At 44.4% G+C, this 12500-nt stretch overlaps 1 protein-coding gene across 1 annotated transcript in view; it reads left to right on the top strand.

Annotated features, from left to right (window-relative positions):
* zfpm2a (zinc finger protein, FOG family member 2a) overlaps positions 1–12500 on the top strand; it is a gene marked incomplete at both ends in the record, with an annotated part of 105863 nt that overhangs the window by 61474 nt on the left and 31889 nt on the right. The window contains one exon of the mRNA XM_084471916.1: positions 2317–2428. Coding sequence (XP_084328042.1) covers positions 2317–2428 — 112 coding nt within the window. The remainder of the gene's footprint in view (positions 1–2316; positions 2429–12500) is intronic.

The raw sequence follows: 12500 nt of genomic DNA on the forward strand, positions 1-12500 counted from the left end.
AGAAACATAGAGGGAGAGAGAGAGAGTCATATATATATAGTTATATATATAAAGAGAGAGAGAGAGAGTGAGAGAGAGAGAGACAGAGGGACAGAGAGCAAGAGAATGAGAGACAGAGAGAGAGAAAGAGAGACTGAAAGAGAGAAAGAGAGAGAGAATGAGAGACAGGAAGAGAGAATGAGAGACTGAAAGAGAGAGAGAATGAGAGACAGGAAGAGAGAAAGAGAGAGAGAGAGAGAAAGAAAGAGAGAGGCCCCTTGGTGAATAAGAGATGGCTCCCGTCTGGGAGATCTGAGAAAGGGTTAATCCGATTCCCATTTCAGATAGTTGTCCTGGCAACAATCTGGCCGGTCTGCTCCACTCCTTTGACAAGGGCGTGAGACTTTCAGGTTAGGCCGATATAGGACTTTATTGTGAGGCTAATTTGAGATGTGAAATGGAAGATGAGTTGAAATGCAGAGGTTGCCTCTCGCCGTCTCATCTGCTGCCAACGTGGGATAAGGAGATGCCAAGAAATGGAATAAGAATATTAACACACACAATATGCTGCCTGCGAAGGTTTGTGATCAGTCTGGGAAATATAGATTGTTAATGTGCAGAGCGATATATAAAAATACCCTGCGTATTTTGGTCTTTAATTTAGGATTGCTTGTTGATTAATTCTGCACAATAACCGGTGCAGAATGTGTTTTCTATTTTGAAACAATACTCTTTTAGAACAGCTTTAGAACAGATTGTCCTTAAATTCCCAAATAAATAGTTAATGTAGGACAATGTGTGTGTGTGTGTGCGTGCATGCGCGTGTGTGTGGGTCTTTGCATGCATACGTGTGCATGTGTGTGCGCATGTGTGAGTGTGGGGGTAGGAGGGTGCAGATATTTGTCACATGGAATCATGGCTAAAATGCAGAACCCTGCCAGTGTGCGTATCTGGGCCAATTCAGACCTTTAACATGCTCTTGTGGCATTTGCATTTATCCTTGAAGCTTGCTGCCTTAACTGGGGGGAATTGAGTGAAAAGCAATCGGCAGGGGTCTTGCATTTATTTATTCATTATTATGGAGCTGGACGACGCAGCATCAGATGACTGAATCAACTGCAACACAGGGACATAAATAGTGGAGATGGGATTCTCATATCTCTTCTTATTTCAGGATCTTAATAAATGAGGGTCTGGGCCTTTCATAGTAGCAGCTTTGAAATACACAATAAACATATTTTTCTTACTTGATGTGTACTGACTGTTTCATCTCCCACTCGCGTGTTGTGGTTGTTTTGTCAATTCACTTATTTCATTTAAAATAAATGGTAAAGTTAGATAAAACAGAAAGTATTATTTTATAAGAAATAAACACAACCAGCAACAACCTGAAGACTAAGTGTGTGTGTATGTCCTGCTGGCTGTAGTGACCTATCTCTTAAAAGGTAATAACTTAAAACACAATGTTTGACCTATGACCCAGAAGAAAAATGGCCTTTCCCATTCAGAATAATTTCCCACCATATTATAAAACGGTAACCTCATTCGCCCTTTGAAATGGATACTGATTTTCTTTTTAAATTCTCCCATGGTTGTAGGAGGAAATAGTGAGATCAGGCTGATAGTGAGGCACAATGTTCCAAAAGATCACCGGTGAACACTTGCTATGCTCTCCATCCAAAAGTCACCCGGCCTTTCCCTTTTATTTTGGGGGGGTGGGAGACACCTGAGATAGTTTATTTTTCTTAATCTGGGAGGATCTGATGAATCACTGGGTCTAATCCTCTGATAATTGATTTATTCTGATAGAATGTAGGGCTCTGGTGCTTCTCCATTCATAACAACTTAAAGCAGATTGTCCTGCACTCTCCTTTCTATTGATCACACACACACACACACACACACCATGAAGGGCATGCACATGCTTTCACACACTCTCTCACACACACGCACACACACACACACACACACACACACACACACACACACACACACACACACACACACACACACACACTTAGTGTGGACATACACGTCCACACACAGACAGATACACACACGTATTCACACATGCACACATATATATAGACTCACACAGACACAGAGTCCTCCAGACTGTCAAATCCTATGAATGTTATTCTTCCTTTTTTTGGTGGGGAAAATTGGGAACGAATTGGGGGACTTTCTGATAAACACAGTCTATGGTTTCATAACACTCTCCCATTTCTCTGGCCAATCAGAGGCGGCGTGGCGAAGCGTGGCACGTTTGTCCATTAATGCGTCTTTAATCACCAGAATAAGCAAATGATTAGCGTGGTGTTATCTGTCCCCTTCCAGAAGACGAAGGGCCCGGTCCCGGTGGTGCTGAGGGGGGGCCCCAGGTGGCTTCTGGATGTGACTTGGCAGGGAGCGGAGGACAACAAGAACAACTGCGTGGTGTACTGCAAAGGTAAGCAAGCAGCAGCTGGAGCTGTTATCTCTCCGGAGCCAACCACACCACCACACCACAACACCACCACACCACTGCATCCGCTCCTCCACCACACCACAAGACCACCACACCACTGCATCCGCTACACCACCACACCACCACCACACCACTGCATCCGCTACACCACCACACCACAAGACCACCACACCACTGCAACCGTTACACCACCACACCACTGCATCCGCTACACCACCACACCACAACACCACCACACCACTGCATCCGCTCCTCCACCACACCACTGCATCCGCTACACCACCACACCACAACACCACCACACCACTGCAACCGCTACACCACCACACCACTGCATCCGCTACACCACCACACCACAACACCACCACATGATTGCAACCACTACACCACCACAGCCACTGCAACCACTACACCACCACAACCACTGCAACCACTATACCACAACACCACTGCAACCACTACACCACCACAACCACTGCAACCACTACACCACTGCAAGCACAACATCACCACATCACTGCGAGCACAAAACCACCGCACCCACCACACCACTACAATACCACACCACCACAATCCCCACACGATCACACCACCACATCCCCACCACCAGAACCACCACACCACCCCAATCACCAGACCTACCACAACAGTGCAACCGCCACAACCACAGAACCACAAAACCACAAAATCACCACACCGCCGTGACCACCACAATCACCGCAACCAACACATCTGTATGTGTGTCTTACTTACTTGTTTACAATTTTTTTCCCGTAACCGCTGAGCTCATTTTCTAAATTTCTCACACACACAACACAGTGAGGCACACATGGACATGAAACAGTCACACACACACACACACACACACACACTCACTCTCACTGAGCAAAGATACACACATGATGCATGCAGACACACACTTCATCAAAGTCAGTCACACACTCCCAACACTCTGCACTCTGCACTCTGGCGTGCACACATGCGCAGGCAATCATATGCACACACAACAAAACCCCACACACACAAACACACACCACATGCGCACACACACACACACACCTACACACACACACTCACAGTATCTGTTTTTCTCATCTGCAAGGTAATTTGTATCACTAAACTCGGATTAGAAACAAAGAAACATCATTTGACACACAAAGTTAATGGTTTTAAGATTTCACAAGGTAAATAATGGCCCCCGCGCTGTGAATCTCTATCTTAAAACCGAAGGAGAATCCAAAAGAAAAAGGGAATTACTTCCCTTTTTTCCACTTCTCTTTCATTTCCTTTTTTTTGTTTAGACCCAAGCTCATCCGATTATTATTTGCATGCATTGTAGCCGGTCTTTAAAATTGTTTAAATATAATAATTATTTTCATGCATTCATTTTCTAATAATTGAGGATATAATTTAATCTATATACTGTATAGTACAGTAATGTCATACGCCTGAGTAGGACGGGTTGGTTGACAGTCAGAAACAGAGAGAGAAGTTGCTACGGGAGGGGGATGAGTTTGAAAACGGTCTCAAAGATGTTCAAGCAGTGGTTAGTGGTTTTTGCATTCTCTGGCGTAGATCTGTCTGGGATTCTACCCCTGGGAGAACACTACCACAGCAACGTTTTGGCAAGGACGCCAAGGCTGTTTAGAGTGTTTCGTTCTTGTTTGTATTACTGGACCGGGCAGGAGGGCTTGGACAGATTTGACAAAGAATTGCTATTCTTAATCCTCTCGAGCCAGATTGGCTGTTCGCTCCTAATAAACAGAATATATTTTCTGAATATGATTGAATTCTGACCGTGTCTAGTATCTATTGGTAGCCTATGTTGCTAACCCTAGCTCTAGAACTTGTTACTCGTGAAAAGAAACAGAAACAGAATCAGTGTACTGGTCTGTTACATGAACTATTTGAAGCGGAACTGTTTTAAATACTGGGCATGAAAAAAAATAAATAATAACATTTAAAAATATATATATAAAATTGCCATGCTGTAATCTGATGTATTGTGTATGGGGTATAGTTACGATTGCTCTTCTGCTGATATTTCTCTCCTCTTCACCTTAACCTTTAAGCATTTTGCTCGCCAACTATGTAAGTGATTATCTATTTAGCGGTCATCCAATAATCACTCTCAATCTTTTGGTCGGTAAATCACATCTCTTTTGTTTGCATTGTTATTTCACCGTTGTCTCAGCTTGGCTCTCTTTATACAAATTCTAGTCCCGCGGTAAGCCATTGTTAAAATTCTGGTTCGATATCTTAGTTTGTGATCAAAGAGAACTCTGAACGGCCGCTGCACAAAATGAATTGGATAACATGGTTAATGGCATAAAAACGATTGCTACAGAAGAATTGAAAGGTCAGGGAATAACACAGACAGCCAAAGTTTGTTTCATGGGGGAACAGCTCCAACATGAGGTTGGATCAGCTGTTTACTGCGTTTAAAAACCAAGAACGGCCTTTTGCCAAAAAATTACTGCAATTATTTTTAATTGTACCTGTGAGTGTTTGAGCACTGTGCTGTCACCTGTCACCTGGTTTGTTTTGTTTGTGGAATTTTTTGGAACATTCTTGGAACAGCTTGATTTAATTAACTATTTCAATACACATATTTTTCTAGAAGTTGTTTTCCTGATCTTTAACTTTTCAGAATGAAATGTGCTGTAGCATAAGGTTTATTTCCATTTGGCAGATAATTCTGCCTGGCACCTGAACTAAAAGCCCAAACTCTATATGCCCTGGCTACCTACGCTAGAGCATATACTATGCATACTCATTTCAGCACACATTTTGGAGGAAAAACGAACATGTTTATGTGTTAACAAAACTAACATTGTTTTTGTCAACACTGAATGCAGTGTTACACCCCACACATGCACAACAGAAGAGAACTAAATGAATCACTCGCCGTGAAAACTATCTCCCGCTGATTTGCGTCTGGAAACTGAGAGGAAACTGAAAAGGACGGCCCTCATTAAAATAGCCCCACACAGATATCTAAAGGAAGCCCTGGCCAGACATTATGTGGAGATGAGTTGCGCCGCTTACTTTAGTTACAGCCACCTCAGTCCTGCACTCCCCCCTTATCCCCCCAAACACCCCAGCTCTCCCCCCGTTCTCATGAAAGGTTTGCGAGGCGTCTCGTGGCTACATAATTGGGTCCTGACGGGTGTTCACCACGAGAGAGTCGAAAGCAAACGTAAATAAGTAAATAAGGATGTGTCTGGTGTTCCGCAAGTGCCAACGGTGGTAGTGGTGGTGGTGGTGGTGGTGGTTAAGGAGGGGCGCACCATTTATCACTTTTCAAAATGATTAGGCCGTGACATTAACCCCCCTCCCCCCCAAATAAAGAGCTGAAATGGAGCCCCTTCTTTCCCCTCAAAGTGAATAAGTGGCAGGAGTGGGATTTGCAACCCTCGGATTTTCAGTCCCCCAATTCTCATCTACTAATCACTAGACTGCACTGGGGAGTTATCCTCTTAACCGGCTACTTAACTTTGTGCTCTTTATCACCAAATCATTAAAGTTTTTGATAAGCTGTTAAAGAAGATTATGCACACTTCTTTTTAAAGAGAAAAATGAGTCTCTTTTTTTTTTGCAAGGGCACTGGCTGTATGAAACAAAACAAAGAAGGAGCAATAGCAGTATTTCTCTGGTTCTGTTTCAGACGGTACGGATGTCTCTGACATGCCTTTGAAATACTGAATGAATGATTTCCTTAAGCGAATGGAGCTCACTCACATTCACATCACCGCTTCCTTTGTGATCATCAAATGTTATATCGCTGCCTGACCTACCAATCACAGTTACCACCACAATTATCCCCTGTTTGTCAATTGTGCTTTGACCCCCATTAAATGGTATAGAGTAGCATCTCTCCACAGTCCACATGTGAGAGTGGCTGACTATGGTGCCATGCGCTCATATCAGTATAAGTTAATTACGGTAAATCCTCCACAATATCCACCACAAGCTAAGGCATGCCAAGATAGATACTGGTAAATAATCAAAACATCAAAGAATTAATTAAAATCTTTAAGAGGACTGGGAATATCTCTGTGTAGTAAACAATTTCTCTATTCATCTACTAAGAATGCAATTGTTCCCAGTTTGCCTCTATAAAAGATGATGTCTTCATTTTCCAATCATTAACCACCATGCTAAGATACCACAGTAATGCATAGTGTTGCAAGTAGGTCTCTCTGGGACCACAAGTCATTTGTATGTAGTTTTAAATGAGCACACGCCTGTGCAGTTTCTCGTCTGGATCACTTCTGTTTGTGTCGAGGGTAAGTTGCGTCTCAAGGGTGCATTGGTTATACCGTTGGGCCAGCGGGCCCCTGATCATCTTGCTAGCACCAACCCTGTCAGCAGATGGAGTCGTCAGGGGCCAACACCATTTACTTACTCCTCCTCCTCTTTCCCCTCCTCCTCCTCCTCCTGTGTCGTGTTGGCACTGCACAGCCTCCTCTTCCTGTTCCTGTCTACCTCAGATCTTCTTGTTGGCAGGAGAGCAAGAGAATATCTCAATGTACAGTGTGACTCGACTCTGTGTTAGGATTGAGAGTGCTTTTGAATCGGCCCGGCATTCCTCTCATGCCACCTCATAAAATATGAATAGTGTAGCGGTGCGGTGAAGCTGGGATTGGATCGGCTCCAGTGTTGACCGCCGGGGCCGCTGTATTTTGTTATTTTTATTAGTTGTTGAGTTTTACAGTTTTGTGTGAGTGGCCATCAGCCCGCAGCAGCTGTCATTCAGGAGGACTAGGGGGACACATGGAGAAGGGGGACAGAGGACGGGGGGGACTTGCGTCCCAGCGGCGGGTAATGTATAATACATGGAGCAGGGGCTGTAACAAGTGGGGAGTTGGTTTAGTAGGGTCCCCCCCTCGGGGTAACCCCGGGTTATCGATGCCAAGAATAGCTCAACTTTTTGTGAGTAATGGCAACCAGTCGTATCTTACCGGCCTTAACACAACTATTGCTATGCATAGCGCTTAGCAATCATATCCAATAAGATATGGGTGGATTTACCCATAAATAAATCTAAGTAGAGCAATAGAATATGGGTTGTGTTTCGAATAAACAAATACCATGAATTATACGCCAGTCTTTTTTATAATTGAGTATTCTCTATTATTTTTATATTTTTGGTTTATTTTTAAAATAAACCAAAGGGATGTTGGAGCTGTCATTGTGGCCCTATTTGTTTTACATTAAACTCCCAGCAAGATCCTCTAGCAGTCAGCCATTACTAAAACTCTCAGCTCCACCGCAGCGTCGAGTCATTATCGAGAAATCCACCTGGAAATCCCACAATGCTCTCCTCCACACTCCACCGCTCTCTTTGAAGCGCTGAAGTTTCTTGAAACAGGTGGCCGGTCCACAGAGTAATTACATGTTACAGTAAAGCTGCAGACAGTGGCAGCAGAAAGAGAGGAGGTGGTGGTGGATGAGGAGGAGGAGGAGGAGGAGGAGGAAGGAGGGCTGAGAGAAAAAGAGGAAATGACAGCTAGGGACCAAGGAAAAAGAGGATGAAAAGATTGAAAATCTTTCGAAAATGAATACAAGAGGAAATATACATAATTATGTATGATATTAATACAGTAACAGTGACGACTGAGTACTGCCATAAAAAATAAATTTTCTCATGCAGCTGGAGAACAAACTCACCAGAACCCCATATATTGTGACAATAATCAATACCACTCTTGTGTCTTTGTAGCGACATCCCTCTGGCATCCCTCTGTTCTACGTCCACATTACCTGATCACCCAAGCCTCTCGAAGCTACACACATCCACGCGCAGAGTGGGCACATTATGCTGCGTTATTCAGAGGTCAACTTAACTTTTCAACACTAAGCCTCTTAAGCCAGACCACATTCAGATACGGCATGTCCCATAAGTCTCCAGAGTAACTTACCCCATTGTTGGTGCGGAAATTGACCAATGTAACTAGGTCGTTTTTTTTCTTTTTCTTTTCTTTTACATAAGCTTACCCAGTGCATTGTAAGCCCACTCACTATCGTCTTTGTGTGATTTCATTTTCACTAAATCCTTCAGCCATCAGATCCCCTCTTTATTATCTCTTGTGTTTCACTGGTCCAGACAGAGGATGCAGTTATGCGTTATATGTATTTCACTCCTGCGTTTAGGTAAACAAAACACATACAAAACAGAAGACAAATACAGTTTGTGCGGCACGCTCCAAAGACGAAAATCTGTTTGTAAATATGTAAAAAAAAAAATAAAAAAACATCTGTGGCCTGTGTTTAATTCAATCATACATACAAACACACACACGCAGCAAACATGTTTGTTCCAGTTGTCTAGAAAAGGTGGGATGGGGAGGCAGCATGATCCTGAAGCAGCAGTGCTCTGTGTTCAGCGGTGAGAAGACTCACAGTTCAACACTGAATTGTTCATTTTCACCCGACTCTTCAGAAAAAAAGGAAAAAGCGACTACGGCAGACAGGAGGTGTGAGGGTGATTATCTGTTATCTGTGAACATGGGGAAAATAGTGTGACTGCATAATAACCAAACAACTGACACAATGTAAAAATTCCATTATCAGTGTATTAAAACAAAATTGTACCCTAAAGGAGTCCCCACCACCCGGCTCCCAACAGCCCACTAATTATGTTTAATTAAAATACAACAGAGATCAACAGAATCATTTTCATTAGCAAATTATTAACGATTCCACCGCAACAATAATTGATTGAGCTGAGCCAGGCGATAAGTGGCCACGGTCTGGAGCTGGGGGTGGGGGTGTATGGGGGAGGACGGGGATATTTGAGGGTGTATGGGGCTGCATGGAGGAGTACGGTGGTGGTTATGGAGCAACGTGCTAATCGTTGGCTCCCCAGCTGTCGAGGGAGGAACTGTACATACAGGGTGACTATAAGAAGAGGACAGCAATAGGAGGAGGGTGTGTGTGTGTGTGTGTGTGTGTGATTGTGCCGATGCATGTGTGTGTGTGTGTGTGTGTGTGTGTGTGTGTGTGTGTGTGTGTGTGTGTGTGTGTGGTTGTACGTGTGTGAGTGCGTGGTGCGTATGTGCGTTAAAGGCAACTCGATCCGAATCATATGGGAATGTGAGGAGGACATGGGTTTAAAACAATCCCACACATGGGTTTAAGAGCCTGGGCATTTGCACACACATTTGTGTCAATTGCCAGGGAAACAAGTTAAATGCACACACGCACACACACAAACACACACTCACAAACAAACACACACACACACACACACACACAATCCCCTATTTTCTCTGTCTTTTTCACGTTAAACACGCATACACAAAAAGCCATATTGTCTATTGGTTCTCTGTGTCACATGCGCACCAGCGTGAAAGTGCACGTGCCGACTGATGCGCAGACACACAGACGGTGGTACTGCTCCATTCAGAGACATGGGGAAGCCGCCAGCCCCAGACGGCTCTTTATGTGCTTTGTTCCCCCGCTCGCGTGCCGCAGCCGGTCTCTCTCTCTACGCTAGACCCCACCGCAGCACCCCCCGAACACACACACACACACACACACACACACACACACACACACACACACACACACACACACACACACACACACACACAGGGCACCTCCCCCCAAACCATACACACACACCCCCCGCCCTGAACACACACACACACACACACACACACACACACACACACACACACACACACACACACACACGCACACACATACACACAGCACCCCCTGAATAACAGATACATACACTCCCTGAAACAAACACACACACACAAACTCCCTCCCAAACACATACATAGCACAGATGCACACAGACGCATATATGCATGCACAAGCAGATGCACACATGCAGACATGCATACATTCAATCTCACAGGCACATAAGCACTCATACTGCACACACATACACACACACACACACACACACACACACACACATAGGCACACATACATTTACGTTAACATTAATACATTAACACGACACAGCCCATGCACAATGCAAGCTGCTCATCGACTAGATGCCATTATATACAATGGACATGTTTGCTGACATTTGGGCTTGTTCATAGCAACATCGCAACGAACGCCTCTATTTTGGAAGCATAAGAGTATGGAATGTTAGTAATTGTGTTGGTTGTAATAGTGCCTGGTAATGGTGGGTAATGGTAATGTTATTTTGGTCATTGTTTAGTAATTCATTGTGAAATTATTCGTCATTATGCAAAGACATTGTTGTGTTTGAAACTGCCAACGTTTCCCATCCAGGACGCATGAGAAACTCTCACACAGTTTTCAATGTCCTAAGTCACGGTATATTTACGTAGATTTTTTACATTTGTACAACTCCCTTGAGTCCTCTCAATATAGCAGAGTATCGGCAACATGAACTCCCATGATGCATTCTGATGTAAAAGCCCTCTAGGTGTCCGTCTGCAGCCGCCAGTGCATGTAGAAGACCTGGACGCTGATGAGAAACACATGCCCAGGCGTGTGAGTGTGTGTGTGTGTGTGTGTGTGTGTGTGTGTGTATGCATGAGCAAGCGTCTGTGTGTGTGTGTGTGTGTGTGTGTGTGTGTGTGTGTGTGTGTGTGTGTGTGCGTACACATCTGTTGGTATGCATGTGTGTGCATGTGGTTCCATGGTTATGTGCATGTGTGAAACAACAGCATTTGAACTCATGTGTCATGATCACACGTACGTGTGTATGTGTGTGTGTGTGTGTGTGTGTGCGTGTGTCGTATACAGCAGCCCACTCTTGTATCAGTGGCTCAGACAGTGTAGGACTGGTGAGCGGTGGGTTTCGCCCCGCCGTTCACCCTCCGTGTTTAGACGCTGTGTACGGCTTAAGTAGGCCCTCTCCCCCATGTCAGGGGCAGTGCTCAGTCCTGCCACGGCACCACCATTAATTACCATAGCCTTGTGCTATGGTATAAGAGTGATGTACTGCACCCTCTCGTGGCTTCATAATCACCCGGGTGAAGTACCTGGACGGCAGCACAGACCGCCTTCGCCCTGAGCACTGCCGCAGCAGGACACCATTGGGAAAGGGCCAAGTGAGCATAAAAAAGTGTGTATTCTATGAAGTTGAACATACTAGTTTAATGCCAGGACCTTCACAGGACAATTGCAAAAAAAGCCTCTGTTTTTGTCTCTGCCAAGTTTGTGAACATTCTCCTCTGCTCCGTTCTTTTCGTGACGTCAAGTGCCTCTCCGGAGCCATCTCGATGTCACGGAAAAGGGTCATGGAAGTCATGCGGGTCCTAGCGTTGAAGTGCCGTGGGTCGTTACCATGGCGTTACCTCCTTCATAGAACTTGTGCTGTGCTGATCTCATAGTCTTTGAATGCGAGCTGAAACAGGGGGCTCCCTGACACTTTAAACAGAGCGAGAAAGAGATGGATTCCACTGCCCTGGTCTCTGCCCTCGCAGGACAGGTTGAACGGGTTAATGCGCCGGTACACGGCTGTGTGGCCGTCCATCTCGCTAACTCCATAATTGTATAATCAATGATGAGAAATACCTTGGTATTGATCACACAGAAGGGATGACCGCGTGAGTGTAGGAAGGGAGGGGAGTCGGGCTTGAGGTATGTGTGTGTGTGTGTGTGTGTGTGTTAGTGTGTGTGTGTGTGTGTGTGTGTGGGTGCCCCAGAATACCTGGGAGGTTTTGCTACAGATATAATATAAGGTATTAATAACCAAATTTCCAGCTGAATACTGTGATGCCTGTTGTGGATTGTAAGAAGGGAATTTGGGCCAATGGAGTTCTAACTTCATGACCTTAAAACCCGTTTACTTCATATTTTCTAGATTAAACATGCTATTGTCTCGGTTCAGTTTGCATTACAAATGCACATTTTTATACAGTTGTCTACCCTTAAATCCCAAAGAGCTTTCAACACTGAACTGTGTAAGTGGATTCTGAGGAGCCTCTGCAGGATAGAATTAGTTTAATACAGATTGGCCCAAAAGATTCCACTTTTATTCCATTAATCACAGCAAGTTAATGTGATTATATGCACTTTATATATTTCTCTTCTTTACTTCCCTCGCTTAACA

The sequence above is a fragment of the Micromesistius poutassou genome (assembly GCF_964030765.1).
Source record: "Micromesistius poutassou genome assembly, chromosome: 8".
NCBI lineage: Eukaryota > Metazoa > Chordata > Actinopteri > Gadiformes > Gadidae > Micromesistius > Micromesistius poutassou.